The sequence below is a fragment of the Antennarius striatus genome, chromosome 17 (assembly GCF_040054535.1).
Source record: "Antennarius striatus isolate MH-2024 chromosome 17, ASM4005453v1, whole genome shotgun sequence".
Classification (NCBI taxonomy): domain Eukaryota; kingdom Metazoa; phylum Chordata; class Actinopteri; order Lophiiformes; family Antennariidae; genus Antennarius; species Antennarius striatus.
Window position 1 is genome coordinate 19,076,741 of NC_090792.1, and position 19,904 is coordinate 19,096,644.

The 19,904-nt window shown below is 47.4% G+C and overlaps 1 protein-coding gene across 1 annotated transcript; it reads right to left on the minus strand.

Annotated features, from left to right (window-relative positions):
* Positions 1-16,549: 16,549 nt before the first annotated feature.
* Positions 16,550-19,727, minus strand: otomp (otolith matrix protein). Its single transcript, XM_068339567.1, has 9 exons — positions 19,640-19,727; positions 19,371-19,507; positions 19,121-19,223; positions 18,859-19,044; positions 18,547-18,721; positions 18,355-18,422; positions 17,294-17,478; positions 16,789-16,960; positions 16,550-16,658 (listed from the first exon to the last, which is right to left on the minus strand). The coding sequence occupies exons 1-9, from the start codon at positions 19,725-19,727 to the stop codon at positions 16,648-16,650; spliced, it is 1,125 nt and encodes a 374-aa protein (XP_068195668.1). The 3' UTR covers positions 16,550-16,647.
* Positions 19,728-19,904: the final 177 nt, after the last annotated feature.

Here is a 19,904-nt window from a genome sequence, read left to right on the forward strand (position 1 = left end):
CGATACCGAAGACGTCTCTCTCTCTCTTTTCACGTCTGTCTTTTGTGTTGATTTAGTGCGTTTTCCTGTTTTTTCGTTCCTGTTAATTGAAATTATTTTGGTTTTACCTGCTGGGATGAAAAGAAAATGGGGAAACTGTAACAGAAATATCACAGTTTGGAGTATAAAAAAACAAAATAATTATCAATATTATGATTATTATAATGAGGATGATGATGTCATCAGTGGGCGTCAACCGTGAGCTGAGCGGTGAGACCACTCAGATTCACAGGACGACAAGTGACTTCAAGTTCGTAACATGAGGACGGAGAGCCAAGTGCATCATGGGAAATGTCCGATCTCACTCCATACCTGCGGCGCAAACTGTTAGCATGAGCTAGCCTTCATTACAAGCATTGAAAGTCGATGAAGAAGAAAAGAATGGTTTCAGTGAATAATTCAGCTTCACACTGGCTCCGCCCCCTTGCGTCACCTGTTTGTTTACCTGTTTATTTATTCTGCTGTTGGGTTCAGGTTGAATCCAGACACTTTCAAGTGTTTTTTTAATGTCGGTTTTCACGTTTTTTCGCCTGTTTCTATCGAGTCGTTCTCACTCCGTCGGTCGACGGATGAATAAAACCTGTGTGGAGGGAGTGTCAGCAGTTTCCTCCTGAGCCGGTGGGGGCGATGTGAAGCTTTCGGGGGGGGGGGGGGGTTACCGCTCGGTTAAACCAGCCTGTCAGGTCATCCAGAGTTCAGCTAACTCGACTCAGGTAGACAGACGAAGGAATTCCCCCACGGGGGGACCAGGATTTAGACGAAAGAGAGACCCGGGATTCAGAGGATCTCTATTAAATCCTCAGGAATCCTTTGGAAATGAAAGCTTTAGATAAGAACTCCCTGCAGGAATGGAAAACAAGGTAGAATCTAACATTTTACAAGCGTGGCAATGCTCACATAGAAACCTATGAAGAAGAAGTTGAATCTTTCTGATGTTTCCCTCATCCTGATTTTGTGCGCCTTCGTTAAATTTGCATAGAAAACTACATTTGTCTGAGCTTAATTATCCCACTTCTGTAGTTACCTCTCATCCGTACGTCTTTATTTATCGCTTCAGTGTCTGAGTGTAATTAGTTGACACGAGGAGACAAATATGGAAGGCGCGATTCCCATCAGAGAGGAGCGGCGATGCAGCCGGAGGGAAGCCTGGTGATGGATAGACGCTGTAGAACAATGAAATATGCATCAAGGCTGCGGTTAAATTTTAATCCGTGCCGTCAACTGGAGGTTGACCCTTCCGTGACCCGACACTTACAAGGAGAGAAAAACATCCTCTGCAAGGAGGTGTGATGCTGCTATGGGAGAGGATGCAGGGAGAGGAAAATTGCGAGGAAGAAGAGGGAGTGATGATGAAACTGGATGGCAGACGAAGGTGAGAGAAGAAGAAGAGGAGAAAACCTGAGAAAGAAAAACGTTCAAGCGTTTAATCGAAGAGGACAAGAAGAATTCTGTCCCGAAAGACTGGATCTGTTGTTCAATTTAGGAAAAGCTTTCAACCAGAAAAAAAACAAACAAATTTATCCTTTCGTGCTTCATCAAATAAGCACAAAAGGATAAATTTTTTTTAAAAATTGAGGAAATTAACCTGCAGTGAGGTGAAGACCTGAAACCTGAAGTTTTCTTTTTTCCTTTCTTTCTGTTTTTGTCAGGTTGTATTTCTGTTAATACATAATATAGTCGATATAAAATCGATGTGTCAGCGCCCCGCTGTGTCTTCGAACCTCAGAGAGGCTCACATCAACTTTCCGCTTTTCCCCTGCAATATTTTTGACGCGAAAATTACTTTTTCATAAATAAATCAAAAGATTAACCACAAATTTAAGCTAACAATTTAAAGTGCAATTTTTTTTGTAGGGAATACTTATCTACTAGGTTACTGGTTGCTGACAATTCTGCTCAGTTTGCCGCTTTTAGCTTTGAATTTCAATCAGGAGCAACTATTGTGATAATTAGTGGGTGCTGGTGGCGGTGGCGGCCGATGACTCACCTCAACCAGAATAGTAATTTAACTTTCACATGTCAGTATTCAACTTTTTTTTTAATCTACAATTAAAATGATCATATCTGTAATGATAATATTTGAATCGCTCCATAAAAGCACGATATCAATCACTGATATAATAAATGAAGATCATCGCCAGGGGAGGATTAAAGAGAGATATCTTTAATTATAATATCGCTTAGAGAGTCAATATTACATTGCATATGTTGTTATTCCTGCTATTGATTAAACTTCAGGCGTTGCCATGGAGAGCCATGTGTATAAAAAAAGGACCCTCTGATGTTCGACTCTTTATCTGCAGAGATATGGAATAAAGACTTTCACACATTTGCGTCACACACTTTCTATTGTTGTTCCTCCTCTGCCAACATCATATTTAATACCGCCCCCCCCCCCCGTGATGGTGGCACATCACATGTGTTTATTCATAAAGGTGTGTGTGCAGAGGCATGTGTGCATCAACCAATCCCACCCCAGCTCTAAAGCAGCGGCCCGTGGCCTCATTAATAACCCCCGCCGCGGCGGCGGAAAAAGGCGCCCCTGGCGGTCCATGGTGGTCCATGTTGTTCTTGCTCGGCCCTGGTCGCTGGTGATTGCTGGGAGATGGCAGCATCATAAATCTACAGCTTATTCACGGCGTTAACCTGACCTTTAGCAGAAGCAGCGAGAAGCGAAGGAGAGACGGAATACTGAGGGAGGGGGTTGGGGAGGGGGCGGGGGGGGGGAAGGCCAGGAAGAGGAGGGAGGTGAAAGGGGTTTAAAAGTAGAGCGGAGAGAATGATAATGATAAGTAAGGAGAAGGAGGGATGTAAGGATGGGGGAGGAATAAAGAGCAGGCTGAGGTGAGTTGGGGGGGTAAGGAGTGGGGAGGGGGGGGGTGACCGATTGAAGAGATAACAGGAAATTTCGCACAGAATGGAAGAGAGAAGAGAAAGTTAAAGGATGGAACGGGCCGGTCGGAGAGGCTATTACAGGATGAAAGCGATCAATGAGTGTGAAGCGATGGGATGGGGGGGTGGAGGATGGGATGGGGGGGGGGGGGCATTGTTCAGTGTCTCAGGCGGCGGACCTCCATCAACCTGCAGGAGTGCCTTACATGTTGGGGTCCGTTCAGACTGTCTCTGAGGCTAACGCTAACGCCAGATAAAATGCTAGTGCATTAGCAACGGTTCTCTTTTTTTTGGGGGGGGGGGTTTGGGGATGGAGGGTGGGGGGGGGGGCATGTTTGCAGAACAAACATTTATAAAACAATAATTCCAAATCTAAATGAAAAGTTTCTCTATCTTCCAGCGCGCTGGTCCGATCGATTCTCCTGGGTGCACTTTGGTTAACTTTATTAATTATGTGTGTGTGTGTGTGTGTGTGTGTGTGTGTGTGTGTGTGTGTGTGTGTGTGTGTGTGTGTGTGTGTGTGTGTGTGTGTGTGTGTGTGTGTGTGTGTGTGTGTGTGTAGTGTGCAGTGTTTCATTTCCGCCGTACACAAATGGAATTAATTGAATTCTTCTTTGTCCGCATGCGTTTGATTCCGATAAAGAGCAGCACAAATGAACCCGCCTGCTAATTTCATTTCAGTCGTGCTCTTAACCGTGCGACTGCCGTTCACGCCAACGTGTTATCTGCATGTGTGGAACGTGTCGAGACCACACCCCCACATCCCCCCCACCACCACCCCCACCAAATGATCCCGCCAAATGAACATGCAAACACAAACCCAGCCTAGTCCCGTTATCTAAATGATGTTCTGGTTCCAATCGAGCTCAATGAATGCTGCGAGCTGATTGGCTGCTTCGCATTTTACTTCCTGTTCCTGTTCTTGCAGGTGAAAATCCTCAAACCGTTCTTGGACGTTTCCTCTTATTACGACTGCTCCTTCTGCTCTCCTTCCACAGACAAGTTGTTGTAGTCGCTGACATCATGACTCGTGTCTGAATGTTGTGCGTCGCCTTTCGCCTTCAGAATCACACGTCTCTCCAGGTAAAGGTGTATTCTGAACTCTTTCAAAGGCCTTCATCGCTCCTGGAATAAAACCTCAAACCTTCCTCTTTTGCACCCCACCGCCTCCACTTCCCCTCCTCTTCCCTTTTGCTTCCTCATCGCCCATATCCACTTCCTGTCATCCACTTCCTGTGCATCATCCCACCAGATGCACGCAAAACATCCCCTGCACGCTGACGGTTGCAGATCCATTAAAATCACCTTGTAGTGCCCCCACCCACCCCACCCACCCCCCCCAGAGGGGCAGCGACAAACACCTCCTCTTCCTCCTACACCCGGCCTGCATTAAGTGCGTTGTAGTGGGCGCTAACAGCAGCAGCGCCGCGCTTTTATCGCTGTAATTTGAAGTCATACATCAGGGTGACAGTAGCTGGGGCAGGACGGTGTCAAACCACCCCCACCCCCCCCCATCAGAATGCACTGGTGACTCCCGCCAAGGGCAGCCAGATAATGTCGATGCATGAATAAAACAACACAACTTTGGATGTTTTGCAGATGACGCCGCATCATTCATTCCCGTCCGCGGCGGCGAGACGCCGGCGTGAGGGATGCTGCTCGCTCACAGCCGCCAGGAGGATGGAGATAAGGGATGCAAAGGGATAAGTAGTGCACCGGTCATGGCTGGACTTCAATCATCAGTGGGGGGGTGGGGCTTGGGGCTGGGGGGGTGCTATTTATGCTCGCATCTGCATTTAAAGGGAAACGCTGAGGGATACAGAGGGATGGAAAAAAACAACATATTTGAGGTTGATGGACAGGGAAGGTCCGTCCTCTCCATCTCGGAGTGGTGATGAAGAGGAGAGAAGGGGGAGCAGACAGGCAGCTGGGGGGGTGGGGGGGGTGGAGAAGCGTCATGGAAGTGGGGTGGGGGAGAGGAGGCAGAAAAGCCTGGGGATTAGGGAGGCACAGAAGTAGAGGGAGAAGTTCTAATGGTGTGTCAGTTCAGAGGAAATGGAGAGATAAATATGCAGGTTGATGAAGGTGAAGAGGAGCAGGTGGATTTGAATGGCAGTCTGGGGAGGCAGAGGATGAGAGGATGAGGCGGAGGGAGGGGCGGGGAGGGGGGCATCGGTAAAGGCTAAGAGGGATTTTGTTAGATCTGTTTTTTTTTTATTCCATCCTGACTGAATTTAATGGGGTCTTAAAGTCGCCGTGAGGTTACCTAGGCAACTAAATAATGGCGACGGACCGCTGGTGTGACATTTCTATCCGTGCAGAAGAAGAGACGGAATTATTATCCAGCTCTGACTGTGAGGTGTGTGTGTGTGTGTGCATGTGTGTGTGTGTGTGTGTGTGTGTGCAGTTTTGGGATGCTTTGAGATGCTTCTGTTGTACAGAAACAAAGATGGTGTTTGATTGGCTCCGTAAGATAAAATAAACTTTATTGATTCAACAGTGTGGACGATTTGAAAAAAACAAGAGAAGCTCGATAGCAAACATGTGCATCAGGAGAGACAGATATAAATCAGTAAAACACAAAAAACAAACTATCAAAGATAAATAAACGATTAACTACAACTGAATGCTGGCCCGGGGGCCAAATGTGGCCCGCTTCATCATTTTATGTGGCCCACGAGAGCAGAGGTCAGAGGGTCTAAAAATAAATAAGTAAGAAGTGTGCTTTGACCAAAACTACATTTCCCACAATGCAATAATTAAGCACATTTTAACATTGACAAAAATGTTTTGAACGAAGTTAAAGTCTTAACTTGTGTTTCTTTATTCACTTTATTATTATTATTATTACGGATTATTATATATTATTATTAATTATTATATATTATTGTTATTATATATTTATTATTATTATTATCAACTTTATATTATTATTATTATTATTATTATTATTATTATTATTATTATTATTATTATTATTATTATTATTATTCACTTTATTCACAGACAGTTTGATCCTGTGACTTTATTCAGAGCTATATAACATTAAGGAATATTACATTTATTTTAATTTATTATACTTTAATGTTACATTGAGTTACATTTAGTTACATTTATAAGTTACATCTGGCCCTTTGAGGACAGCCATGATGCTCTTTATCTGCAGGAGGCCGGCGTATAGGTACGCTAGCTAGCATTAGCGTCATTTCATTAAGAGAAAATGATGCCCATCACGACACCCTCCATCAGTCGTCTTCATCACCTTCCTCGTGGCGTCCTCCCCTCCGGCTGGGGCCAGAAACGGTCCATCGACCACACGACTTTCATCGCTCCGCATCTCCCACCGCATCCACGGTTCCATGAGAGGTGTGGGAACGCTTCCTCTTCCTGTTTAGCGGGGAGAGAATCTCCTGTGATGTGGATGAGGCAGCAGCTGAAACCATAGGAGGCCTGATTCCTTCTTTTTACATTTGCATTTCTTTCTATTCTTTAAAATTCAGCTGTTTTTTATTTATTTATTCATTTAAAAAAAAAAAACAACTTCCTGGATGTTCCTCCAGGTTTTTTTTTCTTGTTGGGTACAAGAAACAAGCGTAAAAGATCAATTTAAATGTAATTTGATGCAAGAAGCAGGTTGAATATTTATAGAAATTCATATTTTTCATCTGATGTTTGTGGTTTTGTGTTCAGAGTTTCGTGACACGGAGCCAAAATGTCCAGAAACAACAACAATTTTCACCGATCATTGAACTTCATTCATTTGCATTCTACCTGCATGACAATCTGCTTTCATGTGTTTTTGTAATTTCCAAATTTTCAGCTATTACTTTCCTTTTATTTTTTCTGGCATCTTTTTGCAAATAAATAAAAGCAGTCTGATTGGCAGTCTTGCAATCAATAACGACAATTTTCAGCTCGACTGCTGTTCCCCCAGCAGCGCGCCGTGAGCTAAATGACTTCTTTTCTACGTGTGTGTTTATTTTTTAAGGGATTCCGACGACGACGGCCTTCCACGAACGACGCAGTGGAGCGTTTTGTTACCCGTGTGGCGGATCGCGTCCACTTCATGTGGATGCATCCTGTTGGCTAATGCGCCTGTGGAAGGACCCCTCGAGGGGTTAACCAGCACATACTGTGATCACGCCTGACAGCACAGCCAATGACCATAACGTCAACGGCGATGATTGAACAGATGAGATATGTGCTCTTTGTCTGCAGCGCCGGACAGGGTGGAGGTCAGGGGGAAGGGGTCAAGGGAAGGGGTTAAGGCCGGAAAGAAAAAGAAAATTGCCTGCTGGGAAAGAAAGCACTCTCATTCTCTCTCTTCTTTTTTTATTTTTTTTATGAGTCGGCGTTGAAAGCTCGCCTCGGCGACAAAACAAGATATTTGTCACATTTGATTTCCTCTCTGCGGCAGAACTTTGCCAGTTACTCCGACGGCGCGGCGTAATATGGAGATATTAATAATGCATCGGCCCCCGCTGCCAGGGAGAATCTATATAATTGCACCAGACAAAACATTCCTCTGATACTCACTAACGCGGAATAATTTCTGAATAATCAGACGCACTCATTTGGAGTAGATCAAAAAAAAAAAAAAAAAAACCCACACACACAGATGGGTTTGGACCCGGAGCAGGTGAGGAACACACGGCGGCTTCTGATTGGTTGAAAAGAAAGGAGACATTTAGATGCATCAAAAGGAAAACAAGATAAATTATATGTCGTTTTTTGTTTTTTTGGGGTTTTTTTTTTTGCATTTTGCCCCTCAGCTGCAGCCCAGTTTGTTTTTTTATTATTTTTATTTTTTATTTTTCATTCATTCTTCTTCCCCCCCACCCCTCCTCCAGATTATCTAATTTGGACATGTTTACACCACCGGTTCACACAGCCACCATCAGAATACGGATGCAGCCCCCCCCCCCTCCGTTTAGCATGTGCCCCCCCCCCGTTTACATTACTTACATGACATTTTTTGACAAGTGTGGGTTATTTTATCGTTTACCTCCTGCATCGGTCACAGCGACAAGATGGAAGCTGCGACGGAATAGTAAATGAAAAATAACAACATTATTATTGTTAAGTGTCTCGTAAGTACTTTGGCAGGCGTGCACATCCATCAGGAGGGCAGGGGGGGTGTGTGTGTGCAGGAGACACAGTATGAGGGGGGGGGCAGCATCACAGTTTGGAGGTTCTAGCTGAGGTAAACTGGTTCGTTAGAATTAGAGGAGAAAGAAGCTCAACAGTGACCCCAGCAGGTGGATCCGGGTAGTGCAGCTCCGCGGTGATGTTGAGGGAGTTCTTTTTGGGTTCTAACGGTGGAGATTCATCAGAAATATGATCGGGTCATGGAGTGAAATATGGGCTGGGTGCAGGCGGCTGAAGGATGAACGCGTCGGCGGGATAAAGGTGAAGATGGAGCTGGCGGGAGTCCAACCTATTCTACGCCAAGGGTAGGGCATCCGCTGGCCTTTAAAACGGCACTGCGCACACACACACACACACACACACACACGTACACACATATATAAACATAAATATATACACACACACACACACACCAGTGAGGTCAAGGTTAGAGCAACTTTCCTCTTCGAATCACAAACTCCCTTTTTTACCTGTACCTTATTCTAACTCTCTCTCACACACACACAAACACACACACACACACAATTAAACACACACACACACACACTGGACACATAACAAAGCAAACACACCACACGGCAGAGTTTTTCCTTCATCAACACCAGCGCTACATCCATCACGGGGCCCCGGCGGAGGCCCGGCGCCCTCTGGCTGGTTCGACCCCGGGAGCGAGGCACCGAGGGACGGGCAAAGAAGGTCATCACAAGCATCTGCAAGGAGAGGCGTGTGTGTGTGTGTGTGTGTGTGTGTGTGTGTGTGTGTGTGTGTGTGTGTGTGTGTGTGTGTGTGTGTATTGTATCCAGATGTGAGCAAAGGAAATGGCCTGCGGTGCGTTTAAGGGCTTTTTTTCTGTGTCTTTTTTGTCCTCTTATAGATTTGTGGTGCGTTTGAGGCTACCAGTCTGACACTCTAAAGGCTTCAGCTGCAGGGAAGAGATAGATCCACCGCGTGATGCGTCACCAGGGAGACGAGAGAGAGAGTGTGTGTGTGTGTGTGTGTGTGTAGATACAGAGTGCAGGTGTGTGTCTGGGTGTCTCCATCGTCCATCTGTCCACACGTCTGCTAATTAATTTCTTGAAGCTACAAATTAGCGCTCATTAATCTGAGATGCACGGAACAAAATAATTAAAGACAAAGAAAAAAGTACGACAATCAAAAAAAGGTGAAAAGGTGTTAGAAGTTCTCAAACAGCAGGCGTGCTGATTGGAGGATTTGGTGACTAGTGGGTGGGGCCTAACTGGAAAGCAGGAAGAGCCACAAGTGGATTTTTTATTTAGATTTTTTTTAAAAAGAAAAAGAACTTTTGATAAAAGAAGGAACTGTTTTTATATCCTAAAGAGCTTTTAAACATGAAACGCAACACAAGAAATCAAACGTCCTCTTGATCAAAAGCACAGATACCTGGCCCCGCCCCCTTCCTGTGAACACCTGTGTGTGATTTGAGATACGAGACGTCGCCCTGTCAATATTTTGTTCAGAACATTGACAGGAACACAACCACTCGTTGGCGGATGGATACGACATCGGTGAGACCGGATCTCGTTCTTTACCAGGTGTTGGCGGATGGATACCACATCAGCAGCTGGGGTTTCCACTTTCCCACCGGTCCATCGACCCTTCCGTCCTCTCGGCGGTCGCATCCCTTTCGCCTTCCGACACGAGTTCGACATCAGCGGAGCGTCGTCGCGGCGACGACGGAAGGCTTTCAACACAGAGGAGTGTCTAATATTCATAAGGAGCGCTCCACTTACGGTGTAATATAGAGGTTGGCGAGCGAGCGAGAGCGACACTGATCCGCTCCTCTGGTGATGCGGTGATATAATATTCATGCTAGCTGTGCGAGATCGCTTCTCTCCGTTCTGCCCCATTTCTCTCATGTAACACATTCCCACGTCGAAATGAGAAGTTCACTGGGAGTTTTGTTCGGCGGCGGGGCGCCGCTAACGCTACGACGGGAGAGAAAGTTTTTTGGGAGTAGGTCTGATGGGCTTCGGAGACGTGTCGTTCTCTTGGAAACACGTTTTTCTGGTGTAGATGCAGAGTTAGATTACAAACGCGTCATGCTAAAAGAGGTCGCTAATAGTTTAGCATTAGCAGCGTTGCTAATCTTCCATCCCGCGGAATAGTAGATCTGAGCGACATTTTTTTGGTGCCTAAACGAGTGCCGAAGCTAAGCTAAGCTAAATTTCTGCTGCACGCCTGCAAATGTAGATGCTATCAAACAGCGTGAGCATGCTACATGCGAGCATAAGCGTGTTACATGCACATGCACTAATAAAATGTTTTTATTTTTTATTTAATTTTAATTTAATTTAATTTAAATTTTAAAGGAGGTGTGTTTCAATTTAATGAAGAGTTTTGATGTTTTTTTTTTAAGCCTGGACTCATTTTTTTTACGCGTTTAGAATTTTATTTTATTTTTTTAAATTAGGCATCATTTGAATTTTAATGATTTAAATTCAAATTTCTAAATAATTTAGGAACCAATGAGTAGTAATTTTGGAGCCATTTCATTGGCTGTCAGAACTCAGACCCACTTCCTGTCTTCTGCTGCTTCCTCTCTGCTGACTTCCGGGACACTTCCCATCCCTTCCTGGTATATTTTCCTCCTTCATGCCATCGCTCCACAACTAATGGTCCTTGAACGCAGCGCCAGCTGCTGCGGGGCTGAGACTAAATCACAACAATCATGACTTATTATCTGCGGCGTGCTGACGGATTGCGTTAATGTCCCTACTGATGGTATTAACGCCGGGCGGATTGGAACACATCCGTCATCATATTCCCGCCAATAAAGAGGTAATAAACCGGCATTAATGAAAACGACGGAGGATTAAAATTAAACGCTGATAAGGACGGACTTCATATCTGGGAATTACTGGATAAGGAGGTGGAAGCCCCGCCCCTTCCGTCACTGAGGCAAGCCCCGCCCCTTCTCCTTCACCTCCCAGTCCTTAATGGTTCATTTTATTCTCTACATCATTTATTCATCTCTTCTCCTCACCATCATCCCCTCCTCTTCCTCACCTCCCTCCCTCGTTTCTCACCCGTTCTTCATCCTTATCTTCTTTCATTTCCTCCCCTTCTTCTTCTCCTCCCTTCTCCAAACTGTTTGTCCTCCCCTCATTCTTCATCCTATTTGCGGAAATCCTCCTCCTCCTCCTCCTCCTCCTCCTCCTCCTCGCTTCTTCCTCCTGTTTTCCAACCATCCCCGTCTTCCCCCAGTTTGACAGCTTCTCCTGCTTCACCTCCTCTTCCTCCACGGCCGTCAGGAGACAGGTGAGGAGGTGTTAGGGAGGGAGTTTGAGGAGATTTAATGAGCTGGTGTGTGTGTGTGTGTGTGTGTGTGTGTGTGTGTGTGTGTGTGTGTGTGTGTGTGTGTGTGTGTGTGTGTGTGTGTGTGTGTGTGTGTGTGTGTGTGTGTGTGTGTGTGTGTGTGTGTGTGTGTGTGTGTGTGTGTGTGTGTGTGTGTGTGTGTGTGTGTGTGTGTGTGTGTGTGTGTGTGTGTGTGTGTGTGTGTGTGTGTGTGTGTGTGTGTGTGTGTGTGTGTTATCCTGACGAATGGCCCGGCTCCTAATGTTCTCCACCACTCGGAGGACTAACTAGACTATTTAATCACCTCCTCATCCGGCGTCTCCTCCTCTGCCAAAACGGAGCAAACTGCTGAGGTTAGGCAACGCTTAGTGTACAATACAATACTGCTGTGTGTGTGTGTGTGTGTATGTGTGTGTGTGTGTGTGTGTGTGTGTGTGTGTGTGTGTGTGTGTGTGTGTGTGTGTGTGAGATAGCATTAGCGCTGCATCAGTCAGTGTCCGGCCTGCTGGCTCCTGCTCCCTGACTCATTATGGAGCGTGGGAGGAGATAGGGAGACGCAGGAGCATAGATGCAGCGCACCTCCCTGTTGTTTCAACAACACAAACTTTATCGTTGGCCAGAAGAGCTCAGTTGTTTATTAGACGTGTTTATCAGCTGTTTACCATAAACACAGTCGTCTGAGGACTCCAGAACGATCCAGGACTTCTTCTGGATCCGGGCCCTAGTGGGATCCATCTGATGATGATGATGATGGTGATGATGATGGTGATAGTGATGATGATGATGATGATGATGATGATGGTGATAGTGATGATGATGATGATGATGGTGATAGTGATGATGATGATGATGATGGTGATAGTGATGATGATGATGATGATGGTGGTGATGATGGTGGTGATAGTGATGATGAGGATGATGATGATGATGATGATGATGATGATGATGATGGTGGTGATAGTGATGATGATGATGATGATGGTGGTGGTAATGGTGATGGTGATAATGATGATGATGATGATAAATGGTGATGATGGTGATGATGATGATGATGATGGTGATGATGATGATGATGATGATGATGATGATGATGATGGTGATGATGATGATGATGATGATGATGATGATGATGATGATGGTGATGATGATGATGGTGATGATGATGATGATGATGATGATGATGATGGTGATGATGATGATGATGATGATGATGATGATGATGGTGATGATGATGATAACAGATTCTTTAATGTGCAACAAAACCTTTTGTTTGATTTCTTTACAGCAAACAGCTGAAAACTCGCACACTCAGTCTACCTGTGTGTGTGTGTGTGTGTGTGTGTGTGTGTGTGTGTGTGTGTGTGTGTGTGTGTGTGTGTGTGTGTGTGTGTGTGTGTGTGTGTGTGTGTGTGTGTGCCTACAGCAGTAATGAGCGCTGGGCATTGGGGTGCCCAAAGGCAAGGATTCCAATCAGGGTCAGACTCAAGGACGTCTGGCACCGGTCCACATACACACACACACACACACACACACACACACACACACACACACACACACACACACACACACACACACACACACACACACACACAGACCATATTGCCAGACTAAATGTGTTGGACCAGAAGTCTGAGAACCGAACCACCTCCGTTAAATAATGTGATGAAACACATGGTTGTTGTACATCATACCATCAATCCTGTTTTCTCTCTCTCTCTCTCTCTCTCTCTCACACACACACACACACACACACACACACACACACACACACACACACACACACACACACACACACACACACACACACACACTATCAAACACCCTCTATTTGTCCCCAAACGAGTGTGAGGTTCACGCTTCACCAGCAAAGACTCTGAGCGTAGGTTATTAATGAGAGCAGGAGAGGAGAGGAGTACAGTAGGATGAAGGAGATGGAGAGGAGGAGGAGGAGAGGAAGAAGAGAGGAGAAAATAAACAGAACAGGTTGAAGAAAAAAGGATGGAGAGTAACGAGAACATAAATCAAAATAAAAGAGAAATATAGAAAAGGAATGTTTGAAAAAGGGGGATGAGGATGGAATGAGAGGATGAGAGAATATTGGAAGGCGGAGATGAAGGGAAAAAATCGGAACGGCAGACGTGAGATGATGAATTAGTTAGAGGAGAGGAAAGGAGGAAATAAATACGTGTCAGAACAGGAAATTGGAATGAGGAAGAAAAGGAGAGCAGAGGAGGAGAGAAAGAGGAGGGATCAGGAGGAGGAGAGGAGACCCGGTCTGGACCTTCTGATGGATGGGATGCTCACTGCTGAGGAGACAGCGCCCCCTAATGACCGGTACGTCAACACACACACACACACACACACACACACACACACACACACACACACACACACACACACACACACACACACACACACACACAGTCATTTTTCATCCTGCTTCATTACAGAGGCAACATGCACCGTCACACAACCTGAGCAGCGAAACATGTTTCGAATTGATTGTGTGTGTGTGTGTGTGTGTGTGTGTGTGTGTGTGTGTGTGTGTGTGTGTGTGTGTGTGTGTGTGTGTGTGTGTGTGTGTGTGTGTGTGTGTGTGTGTGTGTGTGTGTACTGCCCAACAGAAGCCATCTGGGAGCATTATGGGAGCACAGCTATAAACCCAGAGTCACCAGCATCTCATCATCCTCCTTGTTCCTGGTTCAGGAGACGAATGGGGGAGGGGAGGGGGGACTGGAGATGGTGGTGGGGGGGCGGTAAGAAAGATTAGATGGGGGGGGGGGTAAAGTGAAGGATGAGGGAGGCGAGGGGGCGATGGAGGACGTGGGAGAGGAAGGAGCAGAGATTTAAGGGTCTGCTGCACTAAAAGCACATAAAGAGCTGGCGCCAAGATCTGAAGCCCCGCCTCCCCTCGCCTCCCCTCGCCTCCCCTCGCCTCCCCTCGCCTCCCCTCGCCTCCCCCCACCTCCCACACAGCACACCCCCATCCACTGTAAGATGATCCGCCGCTTCAGTACCACTTCTCACTGTGTGTGTGTGTGTGTGTGTGTGTGTGTGTGTGTGTGTGTGTGTGTGTGTGTGTGTGTGGGTGGGGTGGTGGTGGGGGGGGGTTCATCAGTGCTAAGGATGGGTGGTAATTGAATAACGACAGTAACGCCTCTGATGGATTAGCCGTCACTCTCCCGTCTCCTCGTCCTCCATCACTGTCATCCCTCCGTTCGCCGCCGCTCTCGCCTCGCCGCCTGCGGTCAAAACGTCTCCCGTCGGCGCCGTCACCCCCCCCACCCCCCCGCCGTCGGCCCGGATCCACGGAAACATTCACTTTTGAACTGGAATTAGCATGTTAGCTTCAAAAGGGCGGGAAGAAGGAGGTTCAAGCGTGTGCGTAATCCTCCTCCTCATGGATAGGCTCCGCCTCCCGATGATGTCATCCCAGGAATGCAGACCGTCACCGCAAGACCTGCTGATGTCATCCCATCAGCATCAATTGCCGCAGCGGTGACCAATCAGGCGCTCTGCTGCAATTCGGTTTGGTTGGCGCTAGCTGCTAGCCGCTAGCCGGACGTGTTCCCGCTGTTTCGGAGCAGCAAAAAGACAAAGACCAGTTTTTCTTTATAGGGTCTCGTTTATTTGGGTGGGAGATAAAGGAAGCCACACATTCAGAGGAGTATTTACATCGAGCACCAGTGGGACGGATTTAAACCAGGTTTAAACGACAGAAAGAGGCGTAAAAAACACGTCCTCCTGGCAGAAACAAGAGGTCGGGGACGGTTTCCTTTCCTTTCCTAACCCATCGTTCTTCTCAGGATGAAGTCAGAACCGCAGTTTGAGGAGAAACTTCATCCTGTTACCGAGCCTCGTGGTACAGAATGAGAAAAATAAACCAAAACTGGACATTTACAGGTTATTTTGTAAGGCAGAACCAAGAATCATCCATCAAATTTGGTTATTTATCAATATTAATGAACATTTTGGTGACAAATGCTTCATAAAAATGACACATTTGTAGGAAAAGCTTAAAAAAATGTCACATTTTCCTTTAAGTTTTGAAGCAGGTTGGACTAAATATATTCAAAAGAGCACATTTAGCGATTTTTTTCTTGTAAAATCAACAGTTTTATTAAAAAAAAAACCCAGCTCGATCAGGGGTCATTGAAGGCAACACGAAGCCTTAATCCGGTTTCTCCTGACGGTAACTGTAAACCGTGAGCCGACATAATCCAGTCCGCCGTGCCAGACGTGAGAAAGCAGTGATCCAGAATCGTTATACGAGCCATGAGAAAGGAGAAATCCTGCACACACACACACACACACACACACACACACACACACACACACACACACTCACACACACACATAGACACACACACAAGCAGTGGCATATGCCAGACTTCCAATTAGAGCATTAATGGCTGTGGGAAAACGGTGTTTACTCACACACACACACACACACACACACACACACACACACACTCTCACACACACTCACACACACACACACACACTCACACACACTCACACACACACACACATTCATACTGTAACTGTAGGGGCAGAAATCTACGTTAATAGCACCCAGTTGTTCAGTGCCAGAGACGGACCCTGGTGGAGGAGGGTGAGTGGGGCACGGGGGTGGGATGGGAGGGGTATAGGGGCAGGAGGAGGGCGGGGGGGGGGACGGGACGGCAGCGACAGTGTACAAACATTTAACATCAATTCTTGCCACTTAGAGTCGCATCAAAATCATTAATCATTTATCGTTCATGTCCTTTTCTTGTCCGTTTCCCAGCATGCATTTCAACATAGAGGAATCTGAAACAGATTAGAATGAAGATTTATTTTTATTTTTATTTTATTTTATTGAAGATCTGGGTAAAGAGGCGGAGCCAGATTTTTTTTTTTTTTGTTAGATAAAATATTTTTGGACAATTTTTAAAAAAAATTTTTCTCAGAGTAATGATGAATTTTTGAAAATAATAATAATATTTGTTCTTCCTTGTTTGGATATTTATGAGCCCAAATTTAAAATCTAGATCCACTGGAGTTAATTTAAGACTTCATAAGTCGGGCGTTGGAGAGGTCTTGGAGAAGACACACAAGAAGCAAAGTAGAAAGGATGAGAAGTGGAGGGACACACTGGTGGTGGTGGTGGTGGGGGGGGCAGATGGTCAGTAGGGGGTGGGGGGCAGAGGGGGAGATGGAGACGGAGGGATGGGTGGGAGATGGAGCGCTGGAGGTCTTCCTCCTGTTCCATCAGCAGAAGCCTGTTGGAAGAGACAGGGTGATAATGAGAACAGCTGCAGTGGCTGAACACACACACACACACACACACACACACACACACACACACACGCACGCACACACACACACACACACACACTCCTGCTCTCTTACCCTCACACTCGAAGGCCTGCAGCACGGTGGTGTAAGTAGGGCCCAGCCAAGACGTGTAGCTACCCACAATCCTTTGCAGGTGGTGGGTGGCGTCGCTGAAGAGCAGATCGGCGGCGCCGTAGCCCGCTGAGCTGAACAGGCTGAAACCTTCGGTGGCGTTTCCAAAAGCGTTCTGCAGCAGAGGAAGCGTGACAGGATGTAATGCATCAGAGAGGGTGTGTGTGTGTGTGTGTGTGTGTGTGTGTGTGTGTGTGTGTGTGTGTGTGTGTGTCATCCCAGCATCTCACACACAGAAGGAAGACAAATGAACACTTAGCAGAAACCCACCTCCGGATCGATACAACAGATTCCACAGAGACATAATGCTCCCAGATGGCCTCTGCTGGGCAGTACACACACACACACACACACACACACACACACACACACACACACACACACACACACACACACACACACACACACACACACACACACACACACACACACACACACACACACACACCTGTAAGCGTTCCAGGTACTTCCAGACGCGACACTTGTTCTCCAGACGCACCACCACGGCGTTGGCCGGGACGGCCGCCAGGTGGCAGTGTTCGTACTGATGGAGCCCCGCCTCCGTCCCGTCGGGACACAACAGCTTCAGGTCCTCCAGCTCCAGATCCAGAGCCCACGACTCCTGGTTCCGACCTGGGTCGGGGGGGAGGGAGGGGGTAGAGGAGTCACCATGGCAACCAGCTTCCTTTATCTCTGTTGTCTTTCTGATCTGATTCTGAAGCATGTTTAGTGTTAAATGAGTGGATTCTCTCCTCTGGAGGCTTGTGGAGATGCTTGCCTCGGTCACATGACCACCTTCTTAAAGGGGCCACTAACCTGAAACTCTCAAAGCAGCAGAATCAACAAGAAGCAAACGTTAGCGCGATGCTACGAGGACGCTGCTAATAAAGTTTCTACAAACTGGTTTCAGGTTTATTATTATATTGAGAATAAAACAGTTTCATTCTTTATTTTGTCGTATTTATCCGCCGCGCTTTAAAGGCCGATTTAACTGACGACGATAACAGGAAATAAACTGAAGCCCTCCAAACAAACGGTTCATTAGAAGGGTGGGTGGGGGGGTGGCGACAGAAGCACTGGAAGCCATTTTTCTTCGTCTCCCCCCGACGGGAGCGCGGACCCTCCGTGTCGTCCTGACCTCCTAATTGGTGCAGCTCTGGATGTTTCTGGTTAAACACCCACGGCGTCTGTGCAGCCAGTGTCAAACCCCCACCCCACCCCCGCCTGCGCCTGGGGGGGCCGTGTGGCGTGACGGCGCTAATGACCGCCATTAATTTTAGACGGGAGCCGAAGCGCAGCAGTGGATGCAGATTCATCCGTCCCCGTCCTGCTCTGGTTATTTCTCATTTCTAATTCCTTTAATCTTATCCTCTCTGAACACACACACACACACACACACACACACACACACCTTGAAACACTGACGTCCTGCTTCCCACCAGGGGTTAATATCTGTCCGTATCGGCGAGTGTGTGTCGGACGTGTGTGTGTGTGTCTGCGGGGTCTCACCGTCCGCGTTGTCGAAGATGGTCGTGTGTTTGATGAAGGCCACGTCGCCGAGGTTCTCTGCCACACACCTGAAAGGTCAAAGGTGAATTTAAATACTCCTCACTTCACTCCTCTGTGAATGGAGACGATTGGCTGGGATCGATCTGAACTCAGGGAGAGGATGGAGGACACCCCCACCCCCCCGGCTGTTACCTCAGCGCGCCAGCCTCCCCGTAGTGCCGCTCCCGGTGGTCCTTGGCGCAGATGTGGCGGTCGTTCTCGTCCCCGATGCAGGCCTCACACAGGTTCTTGGGGTTGTTGCCCCTCGGGTCGTGCTGGGCGTCCTTCACCCCCGGGACGCAGCTGTAGCCGAAGAAGTTCCCCACAGCTGGGGGAGAACGGGTCAGAGGGGTCAGATGGGGTCACAGGGGTCACAGGGGTCAGTGGGGTGCCACACACACACACACACACACACACACACACACACACACACACACACACACACACACACACACACACACTCACCTCTGGGGAAGTTGCACTGCTCCCCCACGCTGATCTGGGACGTGTTCACCAGGTACCCGATGGGGACGGTCCAGCCCACGGTGGTCCGTATCCCGGGGTGACAGGAGCTTCGCTCATGCATCTCCAGCAGGGACAGGTCGGAGGAGGAGCGGCGCGCCATCGCCACCACGTAGTAGCTGATGCCGTCTGGAAGGGAGGGGAGGTGGGGGGGCGTTTAGAAGGGACCTTCTGCAGGATTCCAGAAGCTCAAACCTGGACTTACCCACTCCGTTGTGGGACTCCCCCGCCGCCAGCTCCAACCCGTGGCAGAGGCCGGCGGCGTAGATGTCATCAGCAGACATGGAGGCGGCGTCTGCTGTCCCATTCTGACAGAAAACACACACTTTCACTCAGTTAATCCAGCCTCCAACAATTAAAACACGCAACCTCAGATTACGTTAGACTCATGCAGCTGGGATCATCCCGAGTGGAATTATGTCTTGATTGACCTGCATCCCACATTTTGAGGGTACCTTGATTTTATCCATGCAGTCCTTGGGGTCCAGGCCGCGGACGCACTGCAGACTCCCTCTGATGTTGTGAGCCGTGGAGTTCCCGGCCAAATCCAGACACTTCTGCTCCTCAGCGTCGGATAACACACACCAGGCGACTGAACGGAGGCGGAAACGGAGAGAAAATGAAGTGAAAACGTTTCATCTAGAAGAGCAGATACACCACAACTTCCTTCAATAATAATAATAATAATATTAATAGAGTTAATTTAGTTTTATCCTGGATGTACCTGGAGCCGGATTGGCAGCACTACTGATGAATAGAAGAGGCAGGAGGACGAGGAAGGCTGCAGACAGTCTTCTCTCCGGACGCTCCATGTCGGTTGTGGTCGGAGATCTCCTCAGGATGATCTCTCTCCTACTAAATGAGGAGCAGGTGGAGTTGGCTGGCTACCCCCTCCCCCCCACACCTACCTCTCGTGTAACCCGGTCCGGAGGCAGAAAGAGGGGGAGTGAGGTGGGAGAGTGAAAGAAGAAAACATCACATTATTCCTC

What these genes read in the sequence shown, in the direction of transcription:
- otomp (XM_068339567.1), bottom strand. Translation starts at nt 19,727, where the DNA reads ATGGAGCGTCCGGAGAGAAGACTGTCTGCAGCCTTCCTCGTCCTCCTG. An exon ending in TGCTGCCAATCCGGCTCCAG is followed by an intron (nt 19,508 to 19,639) that starts GTACATCCAGGA and finishes GCCTCCGTTCAG; the next exon opens with TCGCCTGGTGTGTGTTATCC. An exon ending in GCAGTGCAACTTCCCCAGAG is followed by an intron (nt 18,722 to 18,858) that starts GTGAGTGTGTGT and finishes GTTCTCCCCCAG; the next exon opens with CTGTGGGGAACTTCTTCGGC.